The following is a 17,028-nucleotide window of genomic DNA, read 5'->3' on the forward strand; positions in this document are numbered from 1 at the left end:
TGCCATTATTTTCTTTCTCATATCCAAAATTCAGGATAACTGATTTTCATAAAAGTATGTAATATTTCTGTTCTTCCTAGTGACTTTTCTTGGGATCTTGTGCAAGTGTCCACTCCAGAACGATTACCAGGAAGAGTCTTGGGGTTCATATCCCCTTCCTGCACTCAAAGTCTCAATGGATTGGCTTAAACTTAGACCCAGTGTATTTCAGGAGACTGTGGTTGATGAAAGACAATAGTGAGTCTTGAGTTTTCGTATTTTTTTGTCTCATTTATCAGTTATTTGACTATAGCAAGTTACTAATTAAGAATTTGTGGTAGACATCAGAATTAACATTAATACAGTACAATGCACAAGAAGTGCCACTGCCTGGTTCACATTTTAGCAGTGCTGTAAACTTTATGGAACTAGCAGACCACTTTTGCTTATCTGCACACCAGAATTATAATACTGATCTTGCAATGATAACTGAGTCACCATTGTACTTTTCAAAATGCTAGGTAAGTGGCAATTACATTTGTGACTACTTTGCATATGCTTTTAAAGCAAGAGTGAAGAGCATGTGATTCATGACTGTGCTCCTACAATTTGATAGTGAAAAACAAGATTTGCCTGCTTTAGTTAAAGCATTTATCTACCTTGCCATGGAATTCTGGTTGCATATCATGGATGTAGTATTGTGGGGTGGGGGGTGAGCCCATCAAAACTGCCCTTTCTACTTTAAAGTTAGACCTATGACAAAAGTAATCAATTCGTGTGGCCACCCTCGTTGCCTCCAGTCTGTTGCTCACAGATCAGAAAAATGATGCTCAGTGTCTTGTGTTTTCTTACTATTCGGTACTGAATTGATGTTTTGGGAGCACAGCAGTATAACCACACTAGAATTTCTCTGAAAGATGAATGACTGGTGCAGTTCCGGGATTTAAATGTGGTTTATCACTTGATCCCCAACTGAAATCACTAGTTCTTCTGTTTTTCCTCTTTCTTGAAATTTGTTCTCCAGCATTTCTCTTTTTCAAGAAGGTTGAGACAATGTGTATACCTTCAGTTTAGAACGTGGTTTACATTCTAAATCAGCATTCTTTAAGCCAGTGTTTCTCAAACCGTGCTCCTCCAGGTGTTTTGGACTTCAGCTCCCATAAATCCTTATCAGTTTACTAGATGATAGGATTGTGGGAGCTGAAATCCAAAACACCTGGAGGAGCAGAGTTTGAGAAACACTGCTTTAAGCCATATATATTGTAGTGAAGCATAATTCACCCAAAATATATGCTTAATGGATTTCCAGGGTTTAAAAAATCACACATTGAATATAACATTTAAATCTATGTGTGAAAAGTCCAGCACTTTTGGCCCCCACTAGGAAAATGTTATAATGTGTAAAATCTAGCAAATAGCTGCATGATTGTTAGCTATGATCTGCCCCTCACAAATTTTACAAAGCGCCCTGTGCAAACATTTGTCCAATGTCTGATTGCCTTGGCCAAGAGGTGGAATTGATGTATGACCAATCTGACATCCCTTTTAGCCAGACTGGCCCCAGAACTCCAACTCTTTGAATCCTCCCATTTGGCCTGCCCTTATTTCCCTAATTATTCACATTCTGTATTAGGGTTCTGTGCCTCAAGGTGACACTAAAATGTGATTTATGGTTATGCTGTTGTGTGGAGTCTTTAGTTTTAGTATATGCAGTTTAGGCTTGATAGCAAGAGACAGTAACCTCTAATAATGTATTCTTTAAACACACCAAAACCATGGGTAGTTCTTCCGTTTTTCTTAAATCCAAAACTCTTCCTACTTCAATCCCTGTCTCTTATTAAAGCCCTGATTGTGTCAACTTCACTCTGCCAATGTTAATTCAAAATCTTGTTTCAATCTCACAGAGGCAAGCCTCTGCCTTTCAATATATTCCCATGGTTCACCTGCAGAGCCTTCTTTTGCAATGATTGGTTGCCTTCAAACCAGGTCTGCCTAGCCCTTATTTCAGAACAATGGGATTGATGCCTGAGTCTGATTACTAAATAAGATGCAGCAATATAGTGATAGAAACTCATCCATATCAGACTTGTGGTAGAATGGAAATCTTCCTGTTCTCAGATATTTGTGTTGTCATAGTGTCCTCACTAAATGACTTTTAGCACTTACATATTTAGAAATATTAAAATAGATGGAAAGAAAACCATGTTGTAAAAGCCAGATGATAGCATTTCAATCAATGCTTATTTCCTTGAAACATGATATGGAAATCATATATCACTTCAGGTGACATCCTGTGATAGCTGTACAGTATGTGTTTTGCACAGAAAACAAGATTCGTGCTTTGTAAACTTTTAAAAATAAACTGAAGTCCTTAATTATAAGAATTAAGTTATGTGTTCTACTTTTTCTTGTGCTTACTGAAGGACTAGTGTGGTTCATGGCTAGAAGTTAAAACTAGGCTTTGGTGACTAGATTATAACTTGTTCCAAAACTATGTGTGGCTTTACCAGCATGAGAGGTTCACCCAAAGCCCTTGGCAAAGAGTGTTGTGTTTTTTCTTGTTGTCGAGATTCCAAATAAAAGGTTTAAGGGATTAACATGATATTAGCCCTTTAGCTACTGACTAAAAGTTCTTAGGCATGTTTTTTTCAGTGTAAATGGAAGTGGGAGCTTCTTTCCTAATGTTTGGTGTTCTTGTACATTGCAACACCCTATAACTGCAGAGCCTGCTTCCAAAAGGGACCAACTCAATCTGAACACATTTTACAAGGATCAAAATATGTGATGAGCATATGCATTCTTTTACTACAAAATGCAATTTTCCAAGGGCAATGCCGAAGTGATGTTACACAATTTTTAATAGATTTGATCGGTATATAATAATCTACTCCTGGCCAATTATCTGCTGCCACTTTTGTTATTACCCTGTTTCCTCTAAAATAAGACATCCCCAGAAAATAAGACCTAGTAGAGGTTTTTCTGAATTGCTAAATATAAGGCTTCCCCTGAAAGTAAGGCCTAGCAAAGTTTTTGTTTGGAAGCATGCCCGCTGAACAGAACACCAGAGCATGCAGGATCGGCAAATATATGTACCATAGAGTGTTGTACATGGAAATAATGGTAGTAACAAGAAATTCTTGATAGGATTCACAGTTTGTCTGGTTATGCTGGTTTGTGATGACAACTACTGTACAGTATATAATAAATGTTCATTTTTTGTTCAACAATAAATGTGAATTCTTTTTCATGGAAAAATAAGACATCCCCTGAAAATAAGACCTAGAGCATATTTGGAGCAAAAATTAATATAAGACACTGTCTTATTTTCGGGGAAACACGGTATTTGGTACCTTTTGGAAACAAACTTCACAGTTGTCCTGTGATCAGCTAAAATCTGTAATGATTTTGAAAACATGTTCCCCTTTTTTTGAATAAGCATAACTGTTCATTATTTAGCCCATGGGCTTTTAAAATGTGCAAAGAATTATCTATTGCTACAGGTTCTTCTCTACTGGACTTTTACAGCATGTAGAAGTAAATTCCTAAAGTAGGATCTTCTCTTAATTTGAGAATTGAAATAGCTTTCAGTGCTGTTGAACAGTGTATAACTTGCAGAGAGAGATTACTATCAACTTGATAGTCTGAACAAAGGATAATAAGAGACTTCCTGTTTCAGGATGCTACATGACCTAAAGCCATATGGCCTGGCAGAAATCGCTGCCAACCCTTTAGGAGTTTGCCTCAGGCTGGGTTTCCACATCATTCAGTCCTGAGAAGCAATGTTCCTTCTACTGACCTATCTTTATGCAACATTTTTGGATACTTTTTTTCATGTGCACCACGTCAGTTTCTTTCTCATTAATGTAATTATCACAGACTAGCTTTAAAAAAAATGATGGTTTTCTGTGTCAGGAATTCTTAGCAGGCATTCCTCCAGCCTGCTGACTTGGTTCCTTTCTTTCTGAACAGTTTAAGAAAGTTACTTCTCTCCATCTAAATTCCTCTCAACATCAGTGGTCTAATGCAATAGATTTCCAGTTAGAATCTTTCTTTATGTGATTCTGGACTACAGTGGAACACCTTTAATAACATTTATAGTATGTAGCTTGCCTGATATGGGCCAAATAAGGACATCAATAGATGTCCTATACTTCCCTTTTTACACATTGGAACAAAACAGCAAGCAGCTCATTTCTTACTTATTTCATCCACAGTTATAAGACCCATAAAACTATGCGGCACTTCCTTCCCTTTTTAGGGCAGAATCGAGAAAGATGATAGTTGTGATACAAACTGTAAAAAGAACATTGTTGCTATGTTGTCTTTTTGCACTTAGTCTGGATCCTCTTTCATCTGGAAGAGATCTTTCGCCAGAGAGGATCTAGACATGCTGATTACTTTAAATTAAAACAAATAAACAGGAAATGAAATGCTGCATGTCCAAGCCATTGACAAACTAAATGACTGTGGACAGAGCTGAGAATTCCCAGGGATTCCTCTGGACTTCCTTCTGGGCTGCCCTATATTTGTCTACAATGACACGGCTGATTTTCAGGGAAATGTAATTACCTGCCTCAGCTCAGAAAGAAAGAAAGGCAGTATTAATCTATGCGTGATTCTAACTGCAGATGTTGGTACAAAAGAAAGCCAAGGTGAAACAAAAAGTAATAGGAGACTGCTACTATAAGTCTATAAGTCTGCATATATTGTTGTTGCTGCTGCTACTACCTTTATTTTCTTCTAGGACTGGGTTTGTTTAGCCTGCAGAAGAGAAGGTTTAGAGGAGACATAATAGTCATGTATAAATATGTGAATGGCTGTCATAAAGAAGAGGGAGCAGACTTGTTTTCTGCTGCCCTGGAGACTAGGACTCAGAGCAATGAGTTCAAATTACAGGAAAGGATATTCCACATGAATATTAGGAAGAACTTCCTGACTGTAAGAACTGTTCAGCAGTGGAACACTCTGCCTCAGAGCCTGGTGGAAGCACCTTCCTTGGAGACTTTTAAACAGAGGCTGGATGGCAATCTGTTGGGGTGTTTTGATTGCTCTTTTTCTGCTTGTCAGGGTAGGTAGCCCATGCAGTCTCTTTCAACTATATGATCTGTGATTCAAAGCAGCTCACAGCCTTCAAATATATATTATTAAAATCTCCAAAATAATACATATTTCAATAGAATTAAATATTTCAATTACTAAAACATACTATTGGGAACAAACACTGAATTGAAGCATTACACAAAAGGAAACAAACTCTCTGTTGAGGAGGAATGATGTGCAGCACCATGGTTCCTATACACTTTTTTCAAACACTGATATTGCTAATAAATAGTTTTGAAAGAGGAATTGGAAGATTGCTTAGACAGAGAATGGAGGCTGTTCAGGTACATAGTCTGACAACCTATTACATCGATGTAAAAATTCTTCTTGCTTTGCAGCATTTGGCCTTGGCTGATTTCTCTTCTGAACAGTTTCCAGCCCCAAGAGGAAGACCTCTCCTGCCCTAATGGTAAGACTACTTTCTTATCAGTGTGGAAGATGTGCTTGAGCAAAGATTGTCATTGGCAGTAGTGCATTGCCATTTTGGTTTTATACTGAGAGGGTGTTTTATGCTGTCTTTCATTAAAATCCATTTAAGTAACTTATATTTATGACATAAATATTACTTAATGTGTTCCATTGACATAAGTTGCCAATACTCATAATTCTGGAATATAAATTAATAGAATTAGAAATTATTTAATTGTGATTGGATCCCCATTTAATAGTGAAATAGGTTTGTTGATTAATGCAGTCTTACACAGTTATTCATCTGTTTCTTTGATTGTCTGCTAGCCACACCTCTTCCAGAGGAGTTTGAGTTGCAGGGATTCCTAGCTTTGAGACCTTCCTTCAGGTGAGTGATTTCTGGTGACAGGTAGTATTTGTTACATCTGATTTAGTCAATGATGATTTGAATGATGTCATCACAAAGGCATCATTCATGACCATGTCTTCTCTTGCCATCTCCTTCAAAACTTCTGTTGTGTTATTTTTTTTTCTTTATCATTCTTCTTAAAACTTTTATGATCATAGTTTGAATCATAGAATCAGATATTCTCAGGCTCATACCTACTTTAATATTTTTGAATTTATTTTAGAGACATTTAAAGGAAAGCTCCTGTACAGTAATGTGATAAATATGTTAGGCAATATTTTTATTTTTCACAGATGTGGCATATATTTTCAATCTAATGAAAACATATTTGACTAAACATTTGCTCAGATTATCTTTCATGGCAGCACATTTCTCTGGTTTAGTCCAGATATTAACATGGAAATCAAAGTACAGCATTAAAAATGGGATTGTGAGCAAGGCCGGAAGGAACTGATAATTTGCAGTGGGGATTAAGAATTTGTGGTTGTCTCACCCTCCTAGATGCCAACAAGAGATGGTGATGGAAACAGTGGTAGTAGCACTGCTTAATTCTATTTTCATGTTTGTACATTTTTAAGTTTTACATTGTATTGTATTGGTTTTATTGTGAGCCACTTGAAGTCCGTTTTTTTAAAGAGATGAAGCAGAATACAAATAATAAGAATAATAACAATATCAGCAAGGGACCTGTTGGTAGACCACTTTGTAGAGTAATTATGGTTTGTTTCACTCATTTTCACAATCCTTTTCAATAAAACTGCATGCACTCTCTTAGGTTATAAGAAAGAGCTGTATACTAGCAGTTTCAGACAACTTTCTAAAATCTCAAAGGGACTACTACCAAAGCAAAAATGTGTATCCAGGTGTCGTAGGAAGAGAGAAACAAATGTACAATCAATAGGTGTAGTCACTGTGGTGGGAAACTGTGTGAATTTAAAATATGTTTTCTGGGGAAATTCAGCCTCTTTGGGATAGTTCTAAGGGATCTGGTTGTGGATAGATGTAGATATAAGCACCTTTGAAATGTAGGTTTTTTCAGATAGTACTTTGTCTCTAAGATTATGAACACTCTACTTTTTCTGTATTCAGTTGTGCAAGGTCAAGCACATCCTTTATTTGAATATATGCAGGACTTCCCTGACCCTTTGAGAAGCCAGAGGCCCACTCCTGACCTGTCCTTTTGTAGAACCCAAGAGCAGGATGTTATCTGGCTAAGCTCTTCTACTGCAGTTCCAAGCATAACTGCTAAAAACGCATATATGTTCCTTAGAATATAGAGAGGAGGAGGTTTAGAATATTATGTATAATTGCCACAGGCTGGAAATGACGTTTCACCCTAGCTTCGCTGTCTGTATAAAAATATTAATAATTTTAAATGGATTTTAGATTTGCTTAAATTTCTGTCATGTTTTAATGTTAGATATGCAGTGGTTGGTCGGTTATGCTATTACTTAATTTTTGTTTATCTTTTATAATTTTAATTTGTTATAGTTGTGAATTTTCTTTTGGGATCTGGGGCCGTTGTTTACTTCTCTTTGTTAGTATATTCTGGCATTGAATGTTTGCCATTTTTTTGTTGGAAACCATCCTGAGTCCTTTTGGAGAGCTAGAGCAGTATATAAATAAAGTTTTTATCATTACTACTACTACTACTATTACTACTACATGGAAATAAACAGGTTTAAGGGATCTTTTCAACTGAAGGCAAATGTGATGGAAGCTCCTTGCAGTGCTATTGTTTTTATGTGTCTATGTACTTGAATGTCTGTAAGGAACAGTCTTTACCCCAGTTAGCTTATCGTTTGAAATAGGAACATCATTTTGTATTTTGTTCTTATACAAATATATTGTATGGACATTTATCTGTGTAACACTACAGGAAAATTATCTTAAAATATATTTCTAATTTTTCATATATTATAAATACTAAAAAAAAGGTTTTTACAAAGATTAACTGCATGAACTTATGCTGCCTCATGTATGTGTCTGATTTATAGCCCAGTCTCTGTTTGGCTCTCTGTCTCTGTTTATTTCAATGTGTAGGAACTTAGATTTCTCCAAAGGCCATCAGGGGATTACTGGAGACAAAGAAGGGCAGCATCGACGTATACGGCAACAGCGCCTGATCTTCACAGGCAAATGGATTGCTGACAACCAGCCCAGGTATCTCCACAGCTTCTGGTGTCATGATTCACCCTTCTCCATATGATGTTCCCTTTTGTCACTCAGTGTTGAACAGGTGTTGAACATGGTCAATGCTAAAATGTTAGGGTATGCAATTGAATGCTATGCATAACGCTGTATAACTCAGTATGTGAGACGGTAGTAGACGTGCTAAGCAATTAAAACTTCTGTAATATTAAAGTAATATAATTTTAAAAGGGTGTGGACAGCTTTTTCAACATTTAAGTCAGTGGTGGTAGATTTCATAGGGCTACACGTTACATTGGCTCTTTTAAGAGACTTAATTTGAACATTTTCATGTATGTGGAGGAAGCAGACATGAATAAACAGAGTTACTACCTGCTAAGTATGACCTGTGTTCCTTTCTTGGTAAAAATTTCTTCCACTGTGGTCATCACTTTCAAAGCCACGGGAACTACCACCACAAACCTACATGTTTGCTTTCCCTGTATCTTGACCCCACCATGCTTCATTTTTCTCTTTGTGTCATGTTTTTAAGAGAGTGAGAGTCAGGACCGAGACTGGTTTGTTTTCATTTATGTATCTTTTGATTTTAAAGCTGAAAAGTATAGTATGATTGCATTTATTATGTTCCTTTATGGTTTTGGTTGATTATGATAATTTGATCAGTAATATGAGATCATTTCCTTTTCTTTTTCTCATAAAGGCTCGTCCAGTGTGAAAATGAGGTTGGGAAGCTCCTATTTTTGACAGAGATCCCACAATTGCTGCTTGATGAACATAGTGAAGCCAAACAGAGTCATGTTTTGCACGAAGCGTCAGAACCACAGTTTGTGGATGGAAGCCCAGGACTTAAATCAGTGTTGTCAACAGGTCGAAACCTGAGCAGCAGCTGTGACTCCGGAGATAAGCCAATGGTGACATTCAAAGAGAACATTAAACCACGAGAAGTAAACAGGGAGCCAAGCCGAAGCTATCTCAATAAGGAAGTCGGTAGGGAAAGAAGGGACTATAGCAAAGGAATAACAGCCAATAAAAATGATGGGAAGAAGGACAACAACAACAAGAGAAAGAATGAAATCAAGAAATGTGGCATGGAAAAGATGCAGGAAACAGGGAAGCAAAATGTAGCAGTGCAGGTAGGGCTTTGTAATATGTTATCTAAAAAGGGGTGTCAAACTCAAACTCATTTTCATTTAGAGTTATATCAGCCTTCAGAGGGCCGTTGAATCCGTGAACAGAGTCCGTGGATGCAGAGGGCTAACTTTTTTTTTCATCATGGTTGGTGCTCTTTAGTTTTTTACCCAGTTTGGATCCCCAGATGTTACTGAACAACAGCTCCAATTACTTTTTATTATCTGCCATGTGGATGGTGGATAATGGGAATTGCAACCCAACAGCACTTGGCTCTGAGGTTGGGGAAAAATTAAACATTATAATGTCAGACATTTTATCCACAAGTCTTATATTTTAAACCCTACTGTCCTGACTAAACAGAATAAGGTGCAGCCTTCCAGAGGTTACTGTACCGCAACTCCCATCCTCTCTAGTCATGATGTCTAATGATGAGGAATACAGGAGTTTTAGTACAGTATCTGGAGGATCACATATGGCCTGCAGTCCTTAAATTTGACACATGTGATCTAGAATATCTTCATGTGCTCCAGAGCTTCTTTAGTATTCAACAATTCTTCTGTTCTCCAAAAATATTTGGTTGTAGTTTTGTTAATAGCTTGGGACATAGTTTTGTTGATGTTCCCACGTGTACACTTGCTTCTTTACAGTGGAATTATGTAATTGTTGAGCTGTGTTGGGGAGAGGTGGGAGGCGAGAGTGCAACCTTCTAAATTCTCTGTGACTTCTCAGTAGCTCTTGATAATAATTAACCATAGTATTCTTCCAGTGTGTCTCCATAGGCTGAGGGTCCCAGGCATTGTGTTATAGTGGATCTGCTTTTATCTTCAGGACAGTTTTCAGAGGATTGCAGCTAATTGCTTCTGCTTAACACTTTGGGACTTGACTAGTGGTGTTTTGTGCAATCCATTTTATCTTCTGTTCTTTTCAATGTCCAGCTGAAACCATTAGGAAATTTCATCAGAGGATTTAGAATAACGGTTCCCAACCTTTGATCCTCCAGGCTTTTTGGACATCAGCTCCCACAATTCCTAACAGCTTGTAATATGGCTGGGATTTCCTTTTCACATTATTTTTAAAAGAGCGGGTCATTCAGTTTCTCCATTTTACTAAGGATCAGCACGGCTCTAAAAGAGCTGTAGTATAGGTAAACATTTTATGCAAGAAAAGCTGTTTTTAAAAATTCAGTAGCACATTTATATCAAGAAAGGAATATTCATATAAACATAAACAGGCTGATCTTCAATGCTCATCTTAAATCACTTAATGTTTCTTTTTTGTCAGAGCATTCTTTAATCTCTAGATAAGAACTGATTAGGTAAGGTAAAGGTTTTCCCCAGACATTAAGTCTAGTTGTGTCCAACTCTGGGGGTTGGTACTCATCTCAATTTCTTAAGCCGAAGAATCGGCGTTGTCCGTAGACACCTCCAAGGTCATGTTGCCGGCATGACTGCATGGAGCGGTGTTACATTCCTGCTGGAACAGTACCTATTGATCTACTCGCATTTGCATGTTTTCGAACTGCTAGGTTGGCAGAAGCTGTGGCTAACAGTGGGAGCTCATCCCGCTCATCGGATTAGAACCACTGACCTTTCAGTCAGCAAGTCCAGCAGCTCAGTGGTTTAACCCACTGCACTACGCTTGTTTAGTACATACATGCTCATTACACCGAATCTACAGTTATCTGACATGTCTAGATGCAACATAAGCATACGTGACAGGTGAATACAATTTTGACACAAAATTTCCCTTTGAAAATACCATGGTGCAGTGGCTTGAGCATTGGATTATGACTCTGGAGACCAAGATTTGAATCATTGCTTGGCCATAGGAACCCACTGAATGACATTGGGCAAACCAGGTTATCTCAGCCTCAGGAAAAAAAAAAAACAAAGGAAAGCACCCTCTGAACAAAGTCCATCAAGGGTGGCCATAAGTCAGAAATTATTTACCTATCTAGCAACAACAAGGGGGTTGCAGCACTTGCAACCAGACCTATTGCCATGTCTACAGTGTTTTCAGCCGACATTACTTTGGAGGAAATGTGCAGAGTGCCATCTTTTGCAAATCTTTCCATATAAAATGCAAAGTTAGCTATCTCACATTTTGTAGGATTAAAATATTCTAGAGTAACCTAATGATCTTTGTACTGTATCCTTTAAAAATTACTTTGAAAAATACTTTTCCCTCATCAAGAGAGTCATTGTCATAGCAGCCATATCCACCAGTCAGCTAAATGCGATTCTCTCTGATCATAGGGTGTACACCAACCTGGATTGTAGGTTATGTACCTCTCTGTTCTATGCAAAAGATATAAAATGTTAGGTAGTGTAATTAAAATCTGTGATATGTAGTACCATCTTGAGCCACTGAGTGCCAGATCTTCCCTACTAAGAGGAAACTGCAGGCGAACTTTGCAAGACCCATCTTTTCCATAGGGTTGCCGGATAGCTCCATATGGTTATTTCTTCTCCAGAGTCTCTTTTTCCTTCTGAGAAAAGGAAGAAGAGGAAGCAGAGAGAATCAAGCCTGAATCAAGAATCGATGTAGAAGAGGGAGGGCAACTAAAATAATATAGGGGAACTAGTTTTTCCCTAGATAACATATGATAAAAATTTCCCTCTCCAACCACATTATCCTTTTTTGCTATGTTGAGTGAGGCTTGTGAGAGCTGATGTCAAAACATCTGGAGGGCGGTGGTTCTCCGCTTATGCTTGGCATACTCATTTTCTTCAGAGGTTTTGTAGACAGCTACATTGCCATCCTGTACAGACTTCCAAATGCTTCAAACAGGGATCTGTCCTGTTATTTTGATGTATTCTGCCACTTTGAACCTTGGGTTGCCTCTACATGTTCTCTGGCTGGACTCTTATGCTGACCTGACCATTTTATATTGCTTTTTGACCCCTTGATTGACATGCTGTGGCCTAAATTATTGTTCTTTGCTCTATACCTTTTGGTTTGGATAGTGCACCTGGAGCTTTGCCCATGTTGAATCAAGACATAGTCAGAAAGAGTGAGCAGAAACAAAAACTACTCTAAATACAAGTGTGGCCAGAGAGAGAGAGAGAGTTATTAGTAAAAAGTAAATTAAGTAAATTAAATTGTGATGAATGAAGAAGAGAGAGAAAGCAGAGGAAAGCTGGGAGAACTAAGGAATTTCTAACCCTTGGGCATCTGTATTTTTGCAATTTATAATGAGTTTGCGGTCCTTTCTATTTCTTCCATAGTTCTTAGCCCATGAAGCCAAGATACCTGAAACTTGGCATGAATACCAAGGATACCAAAGGAATGTGCATCTCAGGATTATTTCATTTTAAAATAGAGGTGGAAATCATGCAGCCCTTTAGATATCAAGAATAGCTAATAGTAAGAAATGCTAGATCACATGATTTCTTACCCCTATTTTAAAAGCTTATTTTAATCATTTTAAATTTATCTCTGCCCACTTCTCTAGTTCTGAATTCTGGTGCAGACATGACTTGGACTTCAGATTGCAGATGACCCATGCCCAGAGATTCTGAAAGTAAAAATACAAAACATCCGCAGAGCAAAATGTTGACGTGTAGTATTGGCCAGCCAGTTGTAAATTACTGCCTTCCTTAATCATCAAACTGTTCTTCCAGACAATGGTTCCTATTATTATTGTTGTGGTGGTGGTGGTTGTTTCTATTATTGTTAGCCACTCAGTGACTACTGATACTGAGACTCAGTGATACTAAAAGAGAGATTCTGTACAAATCAAGCTTGCAATAAAAGTGACCACTCAGAATTCCAGCTAAAATAACCGGTTCCACAGAACAACAGATCATTTGAAAGGCTGCAGTTCCAGTTATCTAGAACAAATTGGAAGCATCGGAAAATGAAACAAGATAAAAATTCCTTGGATTAATTCATTCAAAACAACAAATGTAGGGAGCAGTGATTAAAATGGAAGGTTCAAATTATGTATATGCACAATAAATTGTTATATAGTCATTGCAATATATATTCCCCAGTATTTTCTACAGTCTTCAAATGGTGTGTAAATTGTTCTAATAGTGAAAGTTTCCAAGTTCTGCCCATCTGTTACTGAAGAGGTAGCTCTCAAATAGTAGAAGTGTGGAATACAACCTGCCATTAAACTTGTCATATCAGGAAGTAGTGGTAAAGTATGCTGAGCAATAAACTTAGCATTAATACTTTGAATGGCTTGCCTTTCTAGGTTAAATCCCAGACAGAGCTGAGGAAGACTCCAGTGTCTGAAGCCAGGAAAACACCAGTGACTCAGTCTCCCAACCAGGCGAGCAACTCCCAGTTCATCCCCATCCACCACCCAGGAGCTTTCCCTCCGCTTCCCAGCAGGCCAGGTAAAAACCATGTGCTGACCTACGATTAAAGTTGGCTATGATAGAAAGACAACATAGACCTTGTAAAGCAGTGTTAACCTTTTCTGAAACTGGAACCTAAGTGGTAGATGTGTTATTATAGTACATAACACTGACCAGCACACATTTTGGTGCCTCAAATGTTAGCCCTGTTTCTGTGTATATTCTGCTGTTTCCAAAAATGGCTCCAGTTTTCCCCATCAGCTCTAGATTTTGAGATACAGAACATATGCCATCTACCAGTCTTCAACTGCTCACCCATAGAAAACCATGGTAATCTTATTTAAGAAACTGGAGCTTATGCAGTATATGCAGTTCAATTTTCTGAATCAGCACCCCAAAGGGCCCCAGAAACAGGCCTAAAAACCAAGACACCAAGCGGGAAAAATCTTCTTGGGGTGTGTATTCCATCTTAAGCATAGACTTGATCCTTTTTTAAATATATGAATTACAGCTGAAGCACAGCTGTGCAGAACAGAAAGCCCATTCTATAGCCACAAAATGTTCACATTTCCAAGTATAGGGACTAATTTTTGGTGTTGGAAAAAGTAATAGGCAAACAAGATTATGTTTAAAAATTCCATGGAAATGACAGAAGTCATCACCAAGGACCTGCTAGAATGTCGTACGACACTCTGTCCCAGAATTGTCCCCAAGAGGGAAGTGGAATAGAGCTGCGTGCTTGTCATGTGCTTGTACAGGCATACAGATTTCTCTTCCTGACTGCAGTAAATAAGTATTGAAACAGCCTGTATTTGAATGTGGGGTCACCTTTACTCTGCAGATTTTATTTCCTAAAAACATGAGGTGGCAACTGAGATCCTCCAGATGTTTTGACCTCCAGTTCACATCAGCCGAAGCCAAAACAACCAACAATTAAAGGAGTGAAGTTTAAAAACATCTGCAGGGCCACTCTTGCCCATTCCTGCTTTAAATAGTAGACTTAGGAGAGGAGGCTAAAGTACTGAGAGTTCAATGAATAGAGATAATCCTGTATAAGAGGTGGAAAGCGGTATCTAAAAAGCCTTTTAATTATATCTCCTGTTTTAATGTGTGTCTTGTTTATTTTTTTAGGCTTCCCACCCCCTGCCTATGTCATCCCCCCTCCTGTTGCTTTCTCTATGAGTTCAGGATACACCTTCCCAGGTGGTGTTTCTGTCCCAGGAACCTTTCTTCAGCCTGCAGCTCATTCGCCTGCAGGAAACCAGGTGCAAGCTGGGAAGCAATCCCACATTCCTTACAGCCAGCAGCGGCCCTCAGGACCAGGCCCAATGAACCAGGGGCTTCAGCAGACGCCATCCCCTTCTCAGCAGTCCCTTACATCCTTACCAGCTCAGGCAACAGCACAGTCCGCAAGCCAGTTGCAGGTCCAGGCTTTGGCACAGCAGCAGCAGCAGCAACACTCCCCTACAAAAGCTGTGCCGACTTTAGGGAAGAGCCCTCCTCACCACTCGGGATTCCAGCAGGTGAGCTTCAGAGGCTGTACCTTCAAAGAGCAGGGATGCAATAGGAGGTCCAAAGTCTGTATTAGGATACCATGGACACTAATTGGAATTCTGATCTAGGAAGTATAGATTCTCTTCTCAGATTTGGTCCACTTTGATTCTAGTGTTGGCTTTTCTGCAGGCCAGTTCTAGAATACAATGGAAAGTTATGGACAGAAACAGAGAAAAGGAGTGGAACCAAGTAGATTGGAGAAGGAAATAATTAGAATATTGCCAAAGTGTGAACTTGGTTGCTCTGTCCTTACCTTGTTGCTATGATAGATCCTGCCATTTATCAAGTGTATGTTCCTTTAGACAATAGCAATTTTAAATGTTTACTTTCATCTTAGCTTTTGCAGAAGCTTCTTTTAGTCTGCAATAATCTGCAGAGCACCTAAAATTGAGGATATAGCACACACATTATTTGATTGTAAATTGTACCAGAAGGTGAGAGGCTTGTACCTTGGTCCATATATCAAACGGACAATGTATTGGGAATCTCACATCAGAGCAACGTATTTTATGTGTGGCCAAGACCCAAAAATCTATATATATAAAAGAGTGATGGCATCACGGCAATTCACAAAACAACAAAAGTACAGGCCCCCCAACCTCAAAATTTGACAACACAACCCATCATCCACGCCTCAAGGTTGATACAACAAAAAGAAAAGAAAAATAAAGTCCTAACTAGAGGGAGAGCAATAATTTTTTTTATCCAATTGCTGCCAGTTTAGAGGGCTAATCTCTGCCCACTTGGTTGCCTAGCAACCAAGGGACAGCCAGGTTTCAGTTAGGGGACAGGCAGATTTAGGCCTCACTTAGACTTCTTCCACAGATTATCTAATTTGCACTGGATTATATGGCAGTGTAGACTCAAGGCCCTTCCACACAGCTATATAACCCATTTATAATCTTATATTATCTGCTTTGCACTGGATTATCTTGACTCCACACTACCATATAATCCACTTCAGTGTGCATTTTATACAGCTGTGAAGAAGGAGCCTCATATAATCCAGTTCTGAGCAGATAATATAAGATTAGAAATATACAGTAGAGTCTCACTTATCCAACGTAAACAGGCCGGCAGGATAAGTGAATATGTTGGATAATAAGAAGGGATTCAGGAAAAGCCAATTAAACATCAAATTAGGTAATCGTTATACAAATTAAGCACCAAAACATCATATTATATAACAAATTTGACAGAAAAAGTAGTTCCATGCGCAGTAATGCTATGTAGTATTTACAGTAGAGTCTCACTTATCCAACACTCGCTTATCCAACATTCTGGATTATCCAACGCATTTTTGTAGTCAATGCTTTCAATATATCGTGATATTTTGGTGCTAAATTCATAAATACAGTAATTACTATATAGCATTACTGTGTACTGAACTACTTTTTCTGACAAATTTGTTGTCTAACATGATGTTTTGGTGCTTAATTTGTAAAATCATAACTTAATTTGATGTTTAATAGGGTTATCCTTAATTCCTCATTATCCAACATATTCGCTTATCCAACGTTCTGCCGGCCCGTTTATGTTGGATAAGTGAGACTCTACTGTACTGTATTTACAAATTTACCACTAAAATATCACAATGAATTTAAAACACTGACTACAAAAACATTGATTATGAAAAGGCAGACTGCGTTGGATAATCCAGAACATTGTATAAGCGAATGTTGGATAAGTGAGATTCTTCTTTAATATGAAATAATTACTGGGATAGAATAATGCAGAACAATATAATCTCTAAAACCAGGACAGTAAATAAACAGGGGAATTCCACACAGGAAACAATCAGGGCCAGCTAACACCTCCCAACAAAGTATTCCCATCATCAAAGTCTGGCAAATCCTGTTTTCTCAGGGCCACAGACAGTAGAAGCACATAAAATATCGCAAACAACACCACTCTGAAAACAAGGGAATTCCAGACAGGAAACAATCAGGGCCAGCTAACACCTCCCAACAAAGTATTCCCATCATCAAA

The 17,028-nt window shown here is 38.3% G+C and overlaps 1 protein-coding gene across 3 annotated transcripts in view; it reads left to right on the forward strand.

The window, feature by feature from the left end:
* Positions 1 to 17,028, forward strand: part of smg7 (SMG7 nonsense mediated mRNA decay factor) — a 70,300-nt gene that overhangs the window by 37,540 nt on the left and 15,732 nt on the right. For all 3 annotated transcript variants that reach the window (XM_008114714.3, XM_008114715.3, XM_062980725.1), the window contains exons 10-16: positions 81 to 237; positions 5,418 to 5,488; positions 5,815 to 5,875; positions 7,940 to 8,059; positions 8,748 to 9,180; positions 13,380 to 13,524; positions 14,617 to 15,008. In XM_008114714.3, coding sequence (XP_008112921.1) covers positions 81 to 237; positions 5,418 to 5,488; positions 5,815 to 5,875; positions 7,940 to 8,059; positions 8,748 to 9,180; positions 13,380 to 13,524; positions 14,617 to 15,008 — 1,379 coding nt within the window. The remainder of the gene's footprint in view (positions 1 to 80; positions 238 to 5,417; positions 5,489 to 5,814; positions 5,876 to 7,939; positions 8,060 to 8,747; positions 9,181 to 13,379; positions 13,525 to 14,616; positions 15,009 to 17,028) is intronic.

This window comes from Anolis carolinensis, chromosome 4, assembly GCF_035594765.1.
Source record: "Anolis carolinensis isolate JA03-04 chromosome 4, rAnoCar3.1.pri, whole genome shotgun sequence".
In the NCBI taxonomy this organism is placed as follows: Eukaryota; Metazoa; Chordata; class Lepidosauria; order Squamata; family Dactyloidae; genus Anolis; species Anolis carolinensis.